Here is an 18,223-nt window from a genome sequence, read left to right on the forward strand (position 1 = left end):
CACACACACACACACACACACACACACTTTATATATATATATATATACTGTATATATAAAATGAATAATCAATCTAGATGTTATATAAATGTTATTGTATATTAATGTTATTGTTTATTAATATTATTGTATGTTTAATTTTTGTGATGCTTTGGCAATACCGTTTCTAAATGTTCATGCCAATAAAGCAAATTGAATTGAATTGAATTGAGAGAGAGAGAGAGAGAGAGAGAGAGAGACAGAGAGAGAGAGACAGAGAGAGAGAGCCCAGGTCAGTGTGTCTCTGTGCGGTGTCTCACCTCTGGGCTCTCAGAGGACTGGTAGGCTCTCCTCAGTTTGGTGAAGGTTCCCTCTATTCCCTCCTGCTGTGACACCTTCAGGGCCACCTTGAACAGTTCAGGTGTGTCCGGTCTCGTGGGAATAACCTGCGTCGCCTCTTTAGCTCCGGCCTTCTCTTCTGGCTTCTTGTCCTTCGTCAACATCGTCCTGCACAAACACAGAGACACAACAAGGACGGTCTGTACGTTGGTGCTGGTTCTGACTGGACACAAACAGAAACCACATTCAAACCACGGAGGTCTCGTACCAACACACACAGCAGCTCCAGCACATCCATCCAGTCTGCTGTCCCACCATGACTGACAGCAGGAAGACCAGCAGAGGATCAGTCTGCTGATCCTCTGCCAGAACCACCAAGCAGATTACAGATTATAATCCTGTCCAGGACGGACCACAGATCAGACGGCAGGGGGGCGACGGAGACCACAACCTGAACCGTGTATCTACTGAAGGGTCAGAACTAGTCATCACAGACCTGTCACGTCTCTGTAACGGGTTAAACAGACACGCCCACTTCAGAACCTCACGTGCACAAAGCAACCAATGAGATGAAGGGTCTGGTCGGACAGGAAGTGAATAGCTCGTGCTGTCACGCTGCTGCTCTGGTGTCTCTCCTCATTACCTGTGAGGGATGTGAGGTGAGCTGCTTCCTCACTGAGTCTTAAACACGTTTCACCTCCATGTTTGCTGCTTTAATCACTGTGTGCTCACCAGGCTGGAGGCACGTTGTTGTCTGGTTGAATCTCTTTCTACTTACTAGAGTTCTTACTTCCCTTTGGGGTCGAGATGAGCAGCCTGTTTCAGTCAGGATGTGGAGTAACAGTCGGGTCATGTAGAGAACATGTTTATATTCTGTTATTTAGTTCATTTTCTATCAGGTTGAGTAAAACAGAAGTTCTTCATTTCAATGAAAAATAAGAAAATATCTTCTGATTTGGTATCAGCTGAATATTTGTAGATGTTTCTGATGGAACACTCTTGAGCCGTTGATGATTTGTTCTTCCGTCTCAGTCACAAATCAAACGTATAACTTATTATAAGAACAGAGACACAGGCTGGGCTTTCTTACCTTTCTGATTGTTTTATTCATTAAAATCCGAGATGGATTCATTTCACATAGAACTGAAACATTATCTTGGTTTTCAGTTTATTGTTCAGCTGACTCCCTGTGTGTCTCTACTGTGTTTCAGTGGACTGTGACCCATGAGCCAGGCAGCTCCTGAGGGACTCGGTCTTACTTGGCTTTCTTGCGGAGGAGTTTCTGGGACTCTGGGTAGTTCACTAAGATGTCTGCCAGGTCCTTCTTATCCAGGATGAAGAGGTTGGCGAAACCGTGCGCCTTGACGTTGGCGGTGCGTCGGTTCCCCCCGCCTCCTGCCAGCAAACTGACCAATCGATGACAAGAGAAAGAGCTCTCACACAGATTCCAGAGAAAACTGCTTTCAGTCCAATTAAATCACAAAAGTTTCTTTTATCCTCTAAACATGTTCAAACTGGTGCCGTGCTAGTTCTGCTGCATACGTTCAAAATAAAGCCTTTAGTGTCTGATAAACGTCCTCAAGTGATGTCACTCGAGTCAGTGCCTGTTGAAGACACACCACAATCTACCACACATCTATCAGCGGAGGAGTGGCATTGTGGGTAATGTAGGCGATAGTGTTATGAGACTGACAGCCCTGATTCTTAGTTTCCTCAGAGTTCACCGTCCTGTTTTTGACTCAATGCTGTTGGTTTTTATCATCATTAAATCATTTTACACGGCCTGATGCCTCAAAGGGTCTTTAAAACAGTGTTTCCTGTTCTGATGTGAGTCCTGATACAGAGCATGTTGATGTGTACAGATCGTAAAGCTGACAACTTCCTGAGTTGCTGAGTCAATGGTTCCAACTAATGTTAGGCCAGATCCTGAGTCGTTGGTCCAGCCTACACCTGATCCTCGTTTCCTGTCGGTGGTTCTGCTTACGTGTTCCAGTAGGGATGAAACCTTTAGTGTCTGAAGAACCAACATGCAGTTATTAGATGAAAGGAAGCAGCTCAGACCTGATCTCTCCGAACACAGAGCCGGACCTGATGGTGACAAACACCGTCTGCAGGTCTGGACCGCCCACCACCTGAACCTCCCCCTGTTTGATGATGTACATCTCCCTACCGATCTCCCCCTGCAACACACACACACACACACACACACACACACACACACACACACACACACACACAGCAGGTCAACACGCATTCAAACAAAAACAGCCACAGATGCTGTAGAATACATTCACAAAATCACAGTGTACACACACACACACACACACACACACACACACACACACACCGTGTTCTCACCTTCTTACAGACGAAGTCTCCGGGCAGGTAGACCACAGACTTGAGCCTCGTCAGCAGGTCGAACACCATCTGTCTGTCGCAGCCCTGAGACACAGAGACGCGTTCAGCTCTTCTTTAAGTTCAAAGACTTTTGTTTCACATTAAACGTTTTATCTTCTGACCTGAAACAAGGCCACTTTGCTGACGATGGTGTAGTTGACGTCCACGGCCATGTCCAGCCTCATCTTAGCGGGAAGCTGCACCAGCAGCTCCTGTTCATCTGAAAACATCACAAAGCTCTGAGTGTACCTGAACTAAACACGAGACATTCAGGGACAAAGTTTACTTCTGAATCTTTAAGTGTCTGTAGATAAAACCATCATTCTAGAACTGCAGCAGTCCAAACCCTAAGCCTCCTCTCAGGCTCCTTTACTTGAGTATTTAAATGTTAATTCATACTTTTACTCCACTACATTTATTTGACGGCTGCAGTTACTGTTTCTTTGTTGTGATGACTCCTCCCATCCACTAGGGGTGTGCTCCTCTCCTCTCCTCTCCCCTCCCCTCCCCTCCCCTCCCCTCCTCTCCTCTCCTCTCCCCTCCTCTCCTCTCCTCTCCTCTCCCCTCCCCTCCTCTCCTCTCCTCTCCCCTCCTCTCCTCTCCCCTCCCCTCCTCTCCTCTCCCCTCCTCTCCTCTCCCCTCCTCTCCTCTCCCCTCCTCTCCTCTCCTCTCCTCTCCTCTCCTCTCCTCTCCCCTCTTCTCTCCTCTCCCCTCCTCTCCTCTCCCCTCCTCTCCTCTCCTCTCCTCTCCTCTCCTCTCCCCTCTTCTCTCCTCTCCCCTCCTCTCCTCTCCCCTCCTCTCCCCTCCTCTCCTCTCCTCTCCTCTCCTCTCCTCTCCTCTCCCCTCTTCTCTCCTCTCCCCTCCTCTCCTCTCCCCTCCTCTCCTCTCCTCTCCTCTCCTCTCCTCTCCCCTCTTCTCTCCTCTCCCCTCCTCTCCTCTCCCCTCCTCTCCCCTCCTCTCCTCTCCCCTCCTCTCCTCTCCTCTCCTCTCCTCTCCCCTCCTCTCCCCTCCTCTCCTCTCCTCTCCTCTCCTCTCCTCTCCCCTCCTCTCCCCTCCTCTCCCCTCCTCTCCCCTCCTCTCCTCTCCTCTCCTGTTTCACCTGTTTCACCTGTTTTTTGAAGAAAGAACTCTTTTACTGGGACACAAACTGAGGTTTCCTCTTACCCAGCATGCCCTGGCTCTTCCAGGTGTAGTCGTACCAGGTCTTGATGCGGTGCTGGACCTCTCCGGGGATGTTGTAGGAGGTCATGTACTTGATGGTGCTGTCCATGCAGGCTCGGTAGTAGTTCTCACCGGCTGTCGCCGCTCCGACCACGTCTCTCATCTGAGACACAAAGACACAGATACCTTCATCTCAACGTCTCACACGTTCTTTGTAACGTTGAACGTTATCATCATTAATATTATAAATAACTGACCTGACCGATCATGATGGAAAAGGCAAAGACGCCGACAAAGTAATTGATGAGCTGGAAGCAGATCTCAAAGACGGTGGTGGGGTCCGGTAGTCCTCCGATGGTGATCAACGTCTTCACGGCAAAATAGTAACAACGAATATAACTGTAGGAAAAACAACAGTACGTGAGAAACCCATTCACGTCTGTTCAGCCTCGTGCTTCATAGCTCTGACATGAAGTTCTCAGTCCATAAAGGATCACCTTCAGAGACTCAAGTCCATAAAGGATCACCTTCAGAGACTCAAGTCCATAAAGGATCACCTTCAGAGACTCAAGCCCATAAAGGATCACCTTCAGAGACTCAAACCCATAAAGGATCACCTTCAGAGACTCAAGCCCATAAAGGATCACCTTCAGAGACTCAAGTCCATAAAGGATCACCTTCAGAGACTCAAGTCCATAAAGGATCACCTTCAGAGACTCAAACCCATAAAGGATCACCTTCAGAGACTCAAGTCCATAAAGGATCACCTTCAGAGACTCAAGTCCATAAAGGATCACCTTCAGAGACTCAAACCCATAAAGGATCACCTTCAGAGACTCAAGCCCATAAAGGATCACCTTCAGAGACTCAAGTCCATAAAGGATCACCTTCAGAGACTCAAGCCCATAAAGGATCACCTTCAGAGACTCAAGCCCATAAAGGATCACCTTCAGAGACTCAAGTCCATAAAGGATCACCTTCAGAGACTCAAGTCCATAAAGGATCACCTTCAGAGACTCAAACCCATAAAGGATCACCTTCAGAGACTCAAGCCCATAAAGGATCACCTTCAGAGACTCAAGCCCATAAAGGATCACCTTCAGAGACTCAAGTCCATAAAGGATCACCTTCAGAGACTCAAGTCCATAAAGGATCACCTTCAGAGACTCAAGCCCATAAAGGATCACCTTCAGAGACTCAAACCCATAAAGGATCACCTTCAGAGACTCAAACCCATAAAGGATCACCTTCAGAGACTCAAGTCCATAAAGGATCACCTTCAGAGACTCAAGTCCATAAAGGATCACCTTCAGAGACTCAAGTCCATAAAGGATCACCTTCAGAGATTATTACTCAGAGTATTTGATATTACCGACACCATTAATGCTCATTATTGACTCTTCTTCACCAGAGTCTCTGTGCTTTCTTGCCTCACAGGTTCCTGTGGATCCGGGTTATACCTGGACCTGGTCTTGCCCCCTGCCGTGGTTCTGTCATACATTGAATGTGTTGTAACTCTGTTATGCTGTTCTACACATGACATCTATCACTGATGTGAGGGTTCCGGGACAGGAAGTCACATGTGTACATATTGTAGAGCTCTGTGAGGCTCATTTGTAATGTGTGATTATGGGATGTCCGGTCGTGTTGTATGAACAGAGGTGTGCAGCACGGGTCCAGAAGGTCAGAGGACATTCTTACGCGTTTCCTTTGCCGTCGTAGACCCACTTGGTAGATCCCAGTCCTTCATAGTCTGACCCCCAGTAGAAGAGACAAGCATTGATGTGCAGAGAGTACAGCAGGTAGGTAGAGGTCCGGATCACCCTGACACACACACACACACACACACACGCACACACACACACGCACACACACACACACACGCACACGCACACACACGCACACACACACACGCGCACTCGCACACACGCACACACACACACACACACACACCAGCATAATTACATGGTGCTCTTTTGCCTGTAACATTTATAATAGAAAATATAAAACCCTTTTTACGACATCTGAAGAAAGAAACAAAGATCAATATCTCAACAATGTGCACAAACACAAACACGACGTCAGAAAAGCTTCTTCATGATCTTCATCAGCCTCTATACAGACGACTCAGCGCTTTATGTTGCTGTGATTGATAATAGTCAGACCGGGCGGAGGGTTGATGTTACATCCATTCCTCCATCAGTGAACTGTGATATTCACATGAAGTGTTTAGTTCTTTGTTATTGACCAGTTTATCAAGTGAAAGGTGTTGTTGACCCACTGACGTTCGGTCAATGTTCCCAGCGGCTCCTCACCTGTAGATGTACGCTTTCTTCATCACGGCTTCCATCCTGTCGTTGAACTCAAAGAACGCCATGTACTGAGGGAGGAAAGATGAGTCAGCGCTTCATCACAATCAGGATGAACATGAACACAGAACAGCTGCTGACCTTCAGCAGACGAGGGAACCTCAGCAGAGAGTTCACTCCGGTGAAGACGTAGAGGATCTCCATGGGGAACAGGCTGAGGACGTCCATCTGAGACACCAGAGAAGATTCAGTCCTCATCAAAGAGACACTTGTGTTTATATTATGAGGATTATTTCGGACCTCTTTGCGTCTCACCTTGAATCTCTCGGTGGTCATGTAGTTCTCTCTCATGTCCTTTCTATCACACTGAAATGAAAACGTTTTGGGTTAAAGAACAGAAATCAGAAGATCTGATCTGATTTCTGGTGGTTCCACTGACCACGATGTCTCCTCCGCGGACGAACTGCAGCCGGGGCTGGAAGAGCAGGATGTCGGTGACGTAGATGAGGTCGCAGGTGTAGTCCATCAGCAGCCACAGGTGGATGTTCTCCGGGGTTTGGTAGGGGAACGCCCAGCGGACGGGAATCAACCACACGTTCCAGTTCCAGGCCGCCACGACACAGAAGAGCCAGATGACGTAGATCAGATCTGCGAGACGGAGACAGGAAGTCCTCGTCACACCAGCAACAAGTACTTTTACTCACGCTGTACGTCTTTTCAGGTACTTTACTGTACTTGAGTACTTCCACTTCATGCTACTTTACACTTTTCCTTCACTACATCTCAGAGCAAATCTACGTTTTACTGCATTGATGTGACGGCTTCAGATACTTTACTAATAAATGATGAAAGTGTTATTACAGCAGAACAGGAAGTCATTAACACGAGCTCCACCTTTGAATGATGAACACAATAATGAATCAGTTAGATCATATTTATTATTCTGCATCATAATACTTTAGGTATATTTTGATGCTGCTTCGTAAAGTATCATTTAGAAAGCAGGACTTCTACTTGTGGGTATTTCTACGCTGTGGTATTAGTACTTTTACTGCTGGTGCTCAAAGAAACACACGACAAGTTTCACAGCATTACAATCTCCTTCATCTCATGACAATAATATCTCCAGAAGATTAAGATGTCAAATATAAGAAAACTATCTTTACATATGAAGCTGAAGCAGCAGACAGCTTTGATCTTTCAAAGGTTTCACTGTGAACACTGACTCCACGTCCCAACACTCTGGAGGACGAGGACAGCTGGACGATAGAGATATTATATAAACATAGAATAAAAAGCACCAACGAACATCAAACATCTGAATATGTGCAGGCTCACCGGTGAACGGGTCGATGCTGGAGGGGAAGCGGTACTCCATCAGGACTCGGACCCAGTCCGGCATCGGGGGCAGTTTGGGAATCGTCACTGGACGTCCCAAAAGTTCAAAGGGGAGCATGAAATCCTTCTCTTCCTCTTCCTCTTCTGCTGCTGGAGGGGTTTCATCCTTCTCTTCTTCTTCTGGAGGAGGAGGAGGAGGAGGAGCAGGAGGAGCTTTGCTCGGTGCTGCAGAAAGAACCAATACGATGATGTTCTATTCTTCTCATCTTCTAACAGGAGAGTCAGTGAGCGTGGTCTTCATCTGCTTATTGAACCTCTAGTTCTCTCTGTTCTCTCTGTTAACGTCATCGCTGTGAAGTCAATTCATGGGATTCTGATGATTTTGGGCTCTTAGGTTTATTTCAGATGTGAGCGGAGACGATGTGCTTTGTCTCGTAGTGACGCTTCACGTGACGGCTTTTAAAAACCGTCACGTCTGTGAACATGTGAGACGCACTGGTGAGAAGCTGTCTGTGTGAATAATGAACACATCAGAGTCTCATTAACGGGTCGAGACTCTCTGACCACTTTCCTCTCTTTGGAGGTCGTCATGTAAAATAACTTCTCCTGCTGTTACTTCACTCTCCTCGTCTTCTCCCGTGTGTCACAGTGTGAACATCTCACTGGAGTCAGGAAACGTGTCAGAATACTCGTATTTGATTGGCTGAGCTGCGTCACGTGATGTGATTAACAGCTTATTGGTCGCTGTGTTTCCTGCACCGCTGAACGAGAGCCGTGAAGAAGGAAAAACTCTGTCAAAATAAATGTCTTTTAGGTCCTGGGTCCGGAGACAATGGCGTCTGAACCGTATCAGGACCGCCGTCCGCCTGTTAGTGACTCCCGTTCTATTTATTATTGAGATGATTTCACAGAAAGAAATGAGGCTGAACGTCAACTTTTCCTTTACTTCAATTTGTGTCAAGACAAAAATTATGACGACATGGAGACAAAGACACGATTACATGAAGACAAAGACACGACATGGAGACAAAGACACGACATGGAGACAAAGACACAAGGACATGAAGACAAAGACACAAGGACATGAAGACAAAGACACGATTACATGAAGACAAAGACACGACATGGAGACAAAGACACAAGGACATGAAGACAAAAACACAAGGACATGAAGACAAAGACACGACATGGAGACAAAGACACAAGGACATGAAGACAAAAACACAAGGACATGAAGACAAAGACACGATTACATGAAGACAAAGACACGACATGGAGACAAAGACACGACATGGAGACAAAGACACAAGGACATGAAGACAAAAACACGATTACATGAAGACAAAGACACGACATGGAGACAAAGACACGACATGGAGACAAAGACACAAGGACATGAAGACAAAAACACAAGGACATGAAGACAAAGACACGACATGGAGACAAAGACACAAGGACATGAAGACAAAAACACAAGGACATGAAGACAAAGACACGACATGGAGACAAAGACACAAGGACATGAAGACAAAAACACAAGGACATGAAGACAAAGACACGACATGGAGACAAAGACATGACATGGAGACAAAGACACAAGGACATGAAGACAAAAACACAAGGACATGAAGACAAAGACACGACATGGAGACAAAGACATGACATGGAGACAAAGACACAAGGACATGAAGACAAAAACACAAGGACATGAAGACAAAGACACGACATGGAGACAAAGACACAAGGACATGGAGACAAAGACACAAGGACATGGAGACAAAGACACGACATGGAGACAAAGACACAATGACGTGAAGACAAAAACACAAGGACATGAAGACAAAGACACGACATGGAGACAAAGACACAAGGACATGGAGACAAAGACACAAGGACATGGAGACAAAGACACGACATGGAGACAAAGACACAAGGACATGAAGACAAAAACACAAGGACATGAAGACAAAGACACGACATGAAGACAAAGACACGATTACATGAAGACAAAGACACGACATGGAGACAAAGACACAAGGACATGAAGACAAAAACACAATGACATGAAGACAAAGACACGACATGGAGACAAAGACACGACATGGAGACAAAGACACAAGGACATGAAGACAAAAACACAATGACATGAAGACAAAGACACGACATGGAGACAAAGACACGACATGGAGACAAAGGCACAAGGACATGGAGACAAAGACGCGATTACATGAAGACAAAGACACGACATGGAGACAAAGACACAAGGACATGAAGACAAAAACACAATGACATGGAGACAAAGACACGACATGGAGACAAAGACACAAGGACATGAAGACAAAGACACGACATGAAGACAAAAACACAATGACATGAAGACAAAGACACAAGGACATGAAGACAAAGACACGACATGGAGACAAAGACACGACATGGAGACAAAGACACAAGGACATGAAGACAAAAACACGACATGGAGACAAAGACACGACATGGAGACAAAGACATGACATGAAGACAAAGACACGACATGAAGACAAAGACACGACATGGAGACAAAGACACGACATGGAGACAAAGACACGACATGGAGACAAAGACACAACATGAAGACAAAAACACAACATGAAGACAAAGACACGACATGGAGACAAAGACACGACATGGAGACAAAGACACGACATGGAGACAAAGACACGACATGGAGACAAAGACACGACATGAAGACAAAGACACGACATGGAGACAAAGACACGACATGATGACAAAAACACGACATGGAGACAAAGACACGACATGGAGACAAAGACACGACATGGAGACAAAGACACGACATGGAGACAAAGACACGACATGAAGACAAAAACACGACATGAAGACAAAAACACGACATGAAGACAAAGAAGCACCAACATGGAGACACAGACACGACGACATGAAGACAAAGACACACCGACATGGAGACACTTACATGCTGAAGGACTTTCTTCCTCAGACTCGTCCGGGTCCACCAGCCGGTCTTTGTGACGCTCTGTCCGTCCTCTAAACAGCCTGACGAGCTCGCTCAGACGGTCTTGGACCACCACACTGCCGACGCTGGCTGCTGACAGAGGACGCGTCCTGTGGGACGACAGCAGGACAGTGAGCATGTGGAACGGACTGAGGTGGAGGACAAAGTGCATCTGTGTGGTTTCTCTCACTCATGGTCTGCAGTCAGCAGGTCTCCCTGACTGGACCAGGTCTTCAGACCGATTCTCGACAGTTCGTCATCATTCTCATCGGCAGACAGATCACCTGCAGCACTGAGAGGGTCAACAGGAGGACATGTGGACAAAGAGGCAGAGAGCTTTTCTTTTTTCTTTTGAAAAGGTTTTTGATTCCTTGAAACAAGGAAACAAAAAACACAAAGACATAAACATGAAGAAAGGAGACAAAGACCTGAACAACAAAGACCTGAACAAAAAATAATAAAGATGAATGTGAGGGCAGTGGCGTGTTTTAAAATCTTGATATTCACTGAATCCTCTGTGAAGTCAGAGCTTCACGTGTTAAAGCTGCATTCTCTCTAGTGTCCACCAGGGGACGACTCCTCTGGTTGTATAGAAGTCTATGAGAAAATGACTCTACTTCTCTCTTGATTTATTACCTCAGTAAACATTGTAAACATGAGTTCAGGGTCTCAATCTCTAGTTTCAAGTCCAAGATCCAACATGGCCAACAGGACTCATCGGTCCATGTTTTTCTCTTTAACTAAAAGGAGTATCGTTAGCGCCCCCTCAGGCCGACCAGCAGCGCTGCAGACAAAGACCTGTTACCTGAGCTCTGGGGTTGTGATCATTTTAGGGATGTTCAGGTCTTTTCCCTGCCCCACATCCCGATCCACATCCTCCACCCTCAGCTCTGGAGCTCCGCCCACACCTCCACCACAGCGCCCTGAGGGACGCAGCAGAACATCTGTTAACTACACGTCACATCTTCTCTGCGTTTGAGAGAGTTCAGACTTCAACGAGCTGTTGACATGATGGTAAAAAAACAACAAGCAGGTTTCAAATCAAACATGTTATTCTCTAAATATAGAACAAATGAGCACGTTACCAACAGCTGCTCTCTGTTCAGCTGATTAATAGCTAGCAGGCCTTATATATATATATATATATATATTAAAAATAAGTCTCCCAAATCATTTCCAAGCACCACGATGACGTCACCAGACAGCTTTAGCACCAGAAATGGGCGTGACCCAGACGTTCCTCTGATGACTCATCGTTTGCTCGGACATCCTTGGAAACATTGTCGTTCACATGAGACTCAATATCATTTCAAAAGCTGCTCTTTTGTTTCACTTTCAGCTTTAGTATTTGTGTGTTCCAGCAGCTTTACAGTTAATTCTGTGTTAATTTCATGTTTAACTTGGAAACGAGTGGCTTTGAGGCTTCGTTTAAATCAGGTGGTCTGTTTGTTGTCGGGATGTAAAGCTCGTTCTAGTGATGAAGCAAAGGGAACAGCTAAAGAGCTGAGCACAGCACAACCATCCACTTCCTGTTAGATCACCTGAGGTGAGGTCAGCTGAGGTCAGCTGGCGGCTGGCGGTGAAGCAGAGCAGAGCAGTAGAGCATCATGGGAAAGATGAGGACGAGGATGTGGGATGGTCTGGATAAAGCTGGTTTGTTTGGCACTTTAAAGGTTTGGATCTACGGGGGTCTAAAGGTTCTCTACGGGTCTGCTGGAGGAGGGCGGGGTTAAGGCTGCTGAGGATCCTGGGAGGTGGAGTTAAGGCGCGTGAAGCGGCTGACGATGCTCGTGCAGAACTGTCGCGCCTGCTCGGGGAGCTGCGACAGCTCCCGGGTCAGCTGGAGGAGCTCTGGCGGCGGGTTCAGCGAGGGAGCAGCGAGGTTGTGGTCACGCATCAGCTTCCTGCAGCTCTCCAGACACTCAGCAGCGCGCGGGAACCGAAGCAGAAAGCTCTTTATCGGAGAACAAACGTCGGGAACTGGACGGAGAAACATTCAGAAGTCAAAGAGCAGCTGAGAGCCGTGAGTTCCTGTTGGGACCGTTAGTGTGAGGAGAGCAGGAAGCTTATAAAGTCCTCTCTAAAAGACAAGTAGAACAGCAGCAAACTATATGAGGAGACCAGAAGCTCCACAACATCAAGTAGAACAGCAGCAAACTAACACGGATCCTCTCTGATCCACTGAGACTCATCAACACATCAACAGACATTCATATTATTATTATAATCCCATCACTTTATCATTAGTGCTCACAGGTCACTGAATAGCTGCCGATGTAACTCATTTAATGAAGGATTCACATTCTAGGAGTCCATGAAGCTCAGCTGTGTTATTAGTTATAAATCTTATTTGATTCCTTCAGTTGTTTTCTAGCTGAATAAAATCCGTCATGAATCTGCAACTATTCCCTTCATTTAAACACAGAAACAAACATTCATATGTGAAGCTAATCAGAGACTTTGAGAGGAACAAATATATTCATCTCACCTCCACATCCTCCGTCTGCTGCGTCGGCCTGAGAGAAGAAGAAGAAATAAAACATTTACACTCAAGTTAAAATGTGAACTTATTTTATGAAGCATCACATTTCATTATTATACGTCTTTATGAGCAGAAGGTTTGTTCAGTATATATATTATATGTTATATTATGTTATATTATGAACATAAAGTCCTTTGGAGGACATCCCATCAGCTCATCTCCATGACAACCAAGCAAACCCCATCAGCTGAAGAAGACGAAGAAGCTGAAGAAGTGTTCATGGTGTAAATGTTACTTATCAAATGGATGTAATAAGTTTCATGAACTCATTTTATTTTGTGAAGCCCAAACTCACACATGTGCCTCAGAAGGCTTCCTCTGACCTTTGACCCTCACACAGGGAGAACTCCTCTCACCTTTGACCCTCACACAGGGAGAACTCCTCTGACCTTTGACCCTCACACAGGAAGAACTCCTCTGACCTTTGACCCTCACACAGGAAGAACTCCTCTGACCTTTGACCCTCACACAGGGAGAACTCCTCTGACCTTTGACCCTCACACAGGAAGAACTCCTCTGACCTTTGACCCTCACACAGGAAGAACTCCTCTGACCTTTGACCCTCACACAGGGAGAACTCCTCTGACCTTTGACCCTCACACAGGAAGAACTCCTCTGACCTTTGACCCTCACACAGGAAGAACTCCTCTGACCTTTGACCCTCACACAGGGAGAACTCCTCTGACCTTTGACCCTCACACAGGAAGAACTCCTCTGACCTTTGACCCTCACACAGGAAGAACTCCTCTGACCTTTGACCCTCACACAGGGAGAACTCCTCTGACCTTTGACCCTCACACAGGAAGAACTCCTCTGACCTTTGACCCTCACACAGGAAGAACTCCTCTGACCTTTGACCCTCACACAGGAAGAACTCCTCTGACCTTTGACCCTCACACAGGAAGAACTCCTCTGACCTTTGACCCTCACACAGGAAGAACTCCTCTGACCTTTGACCCTCACACAGGAAGAACTCCTCTGACCTTTGACCCTCACACAGGAAGAACTCCCCTAAAGCTCATCAGGATGGACAGAAGAAGTCATATGTTCAGAATGAACACCATCACAGAGTTACACACATCCACCTGCTCTGTGATGGTGATGATTGGAGCTCTGGACTCCGGTTGTTGGGTGATGGTTTGGGAGTCCGGACTCTCCGGGTCTCTCCTCTCCGATGCTGGATCCAGGTCTCTCCTCTCCGATGCTGGATCCAGGTCTCTCCTCTCCGATGCTGGATCCAGGTCTCTCCTCTCCGATGCTGGATCCACATGTGCTGATGAAGGAGCGGTGTCAGCCGGACAGACGTCCATCAGGCTCCTGGAGAAGAAGAGCAAACGTCATGGATCCTTCCCCTGGTGTCCTCGGTGCAACATGAACAGCATTGTTTTTCATGTTACGGTGGTTTCACAGACAGGTTTGGTAAAAGAACATTTAGAGGAGACGAAGGCGACGTGCAAAATGAGACCATGAAGGTAAATACACATCTGTGATGTTCAGGGCTCGAGTCTTCTCTTCAGTTACTGATTTCCTACATTTCTAAAAAAGCAAGAAAGACTCTGAGGGTCTGATGACGAGGAGGAGAGGTCGTATATCATCTGGTAACCATGAATGTAGAGGTCAGGAGTGAACGTGGTCTCGTCCTGTCTCCTGAGCACCTTATCTTGAGTCCTGTTTGTTCTTGTGGTTCGTCGTAACAGAAGATGACGAGCTGCCAGATCAGACGATTACCAAAGTCCATACAATTCATCCTCTGAGGGCCATGAATATTTATGCTCAATTTAATAGCAATCCATCCCATAATATACTTTCACTGTGGACCAAAGTGGTGGATCCACCACAAACATAACGATGAGCGTGCCCGAGTCATTTTCAGTCACACAGAAGTTGCAGCAGCGGTTTGCTATCAGCGTTAAAGCAGCAGGAGGTTCATGAAGATGGACTTACTCTGGATCCTCCTCGTCTTCCTCCTCGAGGATGTTGGGCAGTCTGTTGAGAACAAACAGCAGGACAGTGTTTAGTGTATAACTGAGTCTATCTCAGAATCAGCCGATGTCGTGAGATACTTCAGCTGTTTCTGCATTGGCTGAAACAACACAAGCTGAAGATCAGGTGTGTCTCGTTCTGAGCTGCTGACAGCTCGTAGACGGGTTCCACATGACTGTGGACACGTTTGTATGAGCTGTGTGTGTTCATGTGACTTACTGCTCGTTGGACTCCGGCAGTGTTTCTACGATGATCTTAGCCGAATGCTCCACCTCCAGCTGTCGGACCGCCTCCTCCGCCGCCTCCCTGGCCACCTCCTCAGCCACACGGGCCTCCTCCAGCTGACGGTCCTGCTGCAGTCTGTGGAGCTCAGATCCCACCACACTACAGGGAATTACACTTTAAATGTAGAGTCTGAACAAAGGAAAGACAAAGCCTGGCTGGTGTCACATCCAACAATAACAAAGAGGGTCAGTGACCTGTCCTCCACGTGAACCAGGACCTCGTCTCCAGCCTCCGTCTTGATGTCCATCGGTGGACTACCCTGATCCACTTCGGTCACTGCTGCATCTCCTGTCTGCAACCAACCGGAGAGAGACATTTCTTATTTTGGGACATTTTTTAGACAAAAAATGGTTCTCAGCTGGTCTGACTGTGGGACCCACCATCACCCCTTAATGACAAGCCGCAACCCACATGTTCACCTCCTCAAAGTTATTTAATGAGAAGATGGATCAGTCTGACCCTGAGCTGAACTCGTCCTCTGCAGGCGTAGCAGCAGGAAGCTCTGGTGCAGAGAAGTTGTTCCCGTCTGTCCCCGTCACACATGCTTCATGTAAACGATTAAAACTGTTTGTGACGTCTGTAGATTCGTCCATTTGTAATGCAAAATGACCACTTGCCTAAATTGGAGCTGTGGTCTGTTTGATGTCATCTGACATGTCTTCAATCCGCCTACTGATTCATGTGACAGGTGTAGAGGTGTAGAGGTGTAGTTCTCAGTTTGATTGATCCAACACGTCTCTCACGTCCACGGCTGCAGGTCAGTGAGACACTCGTGTGACGTCCTCCGGTCTTGAAGTCGTCTTTGAAGTCCTCAACAGGTTTATCTTTGAGAGACGGGCTTTTGTTTCCAAATGCCGCTTGAGTTTTGACGGCTTTATGTTTCTTGTGCCAGAACCTCGCTGCACTAACCTCACTGAGGTTTTTCTCTTTTGTCCTCAACGTAAGGAATCCATGTCGGTGTCGTACTTGCGTTTCGCTCAATTAGCATGAAACAGACTTTGTGTGTTCTTCTATGCTGTGAAATGTGTCTATTAGCATTACGAGGCATTAACGCCAAACACTGTTATTAAGGAGTGTGAATAACTCCGCTGCATAAAGAATCCCCTTCAAAATAAAAGCATAAGATTATTATTTATTTATTTTTTCACGGAAAGGCCCGCAACGCACTGAAAACGGGTCCGCGACCCACCAGTTGAGAACCACTGCTCTAAAGTACCAAAGTCTTAATCCTGGTGTTTCATGTGAAACGAGAAGTTTATTTTATTATGTGTACTTCAGTAACTTCACTTCTGCAGTTATTTTAACCCAAACGACTGCTTTTCCTGAACCGAAGTCCGAAATTTTGTTGCACAGACCGAACTGAGATGTTTCATGTGAACACAGAAGTTTTTAAAAAGACTAAATTCATATAATGAGTAAAAATTGACATGTGTGGCTGACTTTTGTAGGAACATGCATGAAAAATGAAGAGTAACATTTCATAGGATATACAAATTATGCATGATGATATGTTGACTTTAAACACCCATTTTATTTAGGCCTTTACAAGTAGCTAGCTCCTTGTGTTAGCTTGTGGTAGCTGCTGAAGTACCATAGTACCCTTTAAAGTCTGGAACTACAGTGGTACTATTCTTAGTTTCATGGCCCGACACTGGTACTACCACAGTTCCTTTCTAATTACTCTGGTTAACATTAAAACATGCATGTTAACAACTTCTGGATATATATAAACATACTACCATTAGCACGTTAGCATTTTTGGATCCGTATTAATGCTCAGAATGGGTCGGTACTCACCAGATCCTCTGTCTGCTGTGACTCGTCTATAACCTCCTTCTGCTTCACCTCTTCGTCCTCGTCCTGTCCCATGTCCTCCAGCACCAGGTCCGTCTGCTTCAGTACAATGTTTACTGAATGCCACATGGCAGAAGATATATCAGAATCAGAATCAGAACCGGTTATTGCCAAGGTACAGTATGTTGCACATACAAAGAATTTGGTGGTGCAGAACATTAAACAATCAACAACAATCAACGCAGTGCAAAACGTAGAAACATTAAAATGTACAGTAAAATATAAAATAAAGTGAAATATAAAATAACGAACAGATAACAGAACTATAAACAAGTGAGATGTAAGTGTGGTGTAAAAGTGTCGAGTTCATTGAAATAAGAAACCTAGAGGGGATGTGCAGGGGAGTGACCGGTAGGACATTGTCCTGGGGAGGACAGTCAGTGGGAGACCCGGGCTCTGTTGACGAGCCCGACTGAAGACGGGAAGAAGCTGTTCATGTGGCGTGAGGTCTTGGTCCTGATGTAGGTCTTGGTCCTGATGTAGGTCTTGGTCCTGATGTAGGTCTTGGTCCTGATGTAGGTCTTGGTCCTGATGTAGGTCTTGGTCCTGATGGAGGTCTTGGTCCTGATGTAGGTCTTGGTCCTGATGTAGGTCTTGGTCCTGATGGAGGTCTTGGTCCTGATGGAGGTCTTGGTCCTGATGGAGGTCTTGGTCCTGATGGAGGTCTTGGTCCTGATGGAGGTCTTGGTCCTGATGGACCGCAGCCTCCTGCCAGATGGAAGGGGCTCCAACAGTTCGTGTCCAGGGTGAGAGGGGTCGGCTACAATCCTTCTTGCTTCAGGGTCCTTGAAGTGAACAAGTCCTGGAGGGACGGCAGATTGCAGCCAATCACCCTCTCAGCAGAGCGGATGATGCGCTGCAGCCTGAACTTGTCCTTGGCAGTGGCTGCAGCGTACCAGACCGTGATGGAGGAGCAGAGGACGGACTCAATGATGGTGCACTTCTACACAGCCATCATTGAGTCCGTCCTCTGCTTTGGCAGGTTGAATTTCTTCAGCTGCTTCAGGAAGTACATCCTCTACTCAT

The 18,223-nt window shown here is 46.4% G+C and overlaps 1 protein-coding gene across 1 annotated transcript in view; it reads right to left on the bottom strand.

Moving 5' to 3' along the window:
• cngb1a (cyclic nucleotide gated channel subunit beta 1a) overlaps window positions 1-18,223 on the bottom strand; it is a gene marked incomplete at both ends in the record, with an annotated part of 32,386 nt that overhangs the window by 412 nt on the left and 13,751 nt on the right. Inside the window, 22 exons of the mRNA XM_079160218.1 lie at window positions 300-486; window positions 1,578-1,724; window positions 2,380-2,498; window positions 2,677-2,760; window positions 2,838-2,935; window positions 3,880-4,039; window positions 4,134-4,275; window positions 5,578-5,700; window positions 6,192-6,256; window positions 6,327-6,413; window positions 6,501-6,551; window positions 6,625-6,833; window positions 7,524-7,748; window positions 10,495-10,643; window positions 10,724-10,825; window positions 11,339-11,456; window positions 13,022-13,049; window positions 14,161-14,392; window positions 15,020-15,061; window positions 15,278-15,418; window positions 15,538-15,635; window positions 17,141-17,253. Coding sequence (XP_079016344.1) covers window positions 300-486; window positions 1,578-1,724; window positions 2,380-2,498; window positions 2,677-2,760; window positions 2,838-2,935; window positions 3,880-4,039; window positions 4,134-4,275; window positions 5,578-5,700; window positions 6,192-6,256; window positions 6,327-6,413; window positions 6,501-6,551; window positions 6,625-6,833; window positions 7,524-7,748; window positions 10,495-10,643; window positions 10,724-10,825; window positions 11,339-11,456; window positions 13,022-13,049; window positions 14,161-14,392; window positions 15,020-15,061; window positions 15,278-15,418; window positions 15,538-15,635; window positions 17,141-17,253 — 2,720 coding nt within the window. The remainder of the gene's footprint in view (window positions 1-299; window positions 487-1,577; window positions 1,725-2,379; window positions 2,499-2,676; window positions 2,761-2,837; window positions 2,936-3,879; window positions 4,040-4,133; window positions 4,276-5,577; window positions 5,701-6,191; window positions 6,257-6,326; window positions 6,414-6,500; window positions 6,552-6,624; window positions 6,834-7,523; window positions 7,749-10,494; window positions 10,644-10,723; window positions 10,826-11,338; window positions 11,457-13,021; window positions 13,050-14,160; window positions 14,393-15,019; window positions 15,062-15,277; window positions 15,419-15,537; window positions 15,636-17,140; window positions 17,254-18,223) is intronic.

This window comes from Pholis gunnellus, assembly GCF_910591455.1.
Source record: "Pholis gunnellus genome assembly, chromosome: 1".
In the NCBI taxonomy this organism is placed as follows: Eukaryota; Metazoa; Chordata; class Actinopteri; order Perciformes; family Pholidae; genus Pholis; species Pholis gunnellus.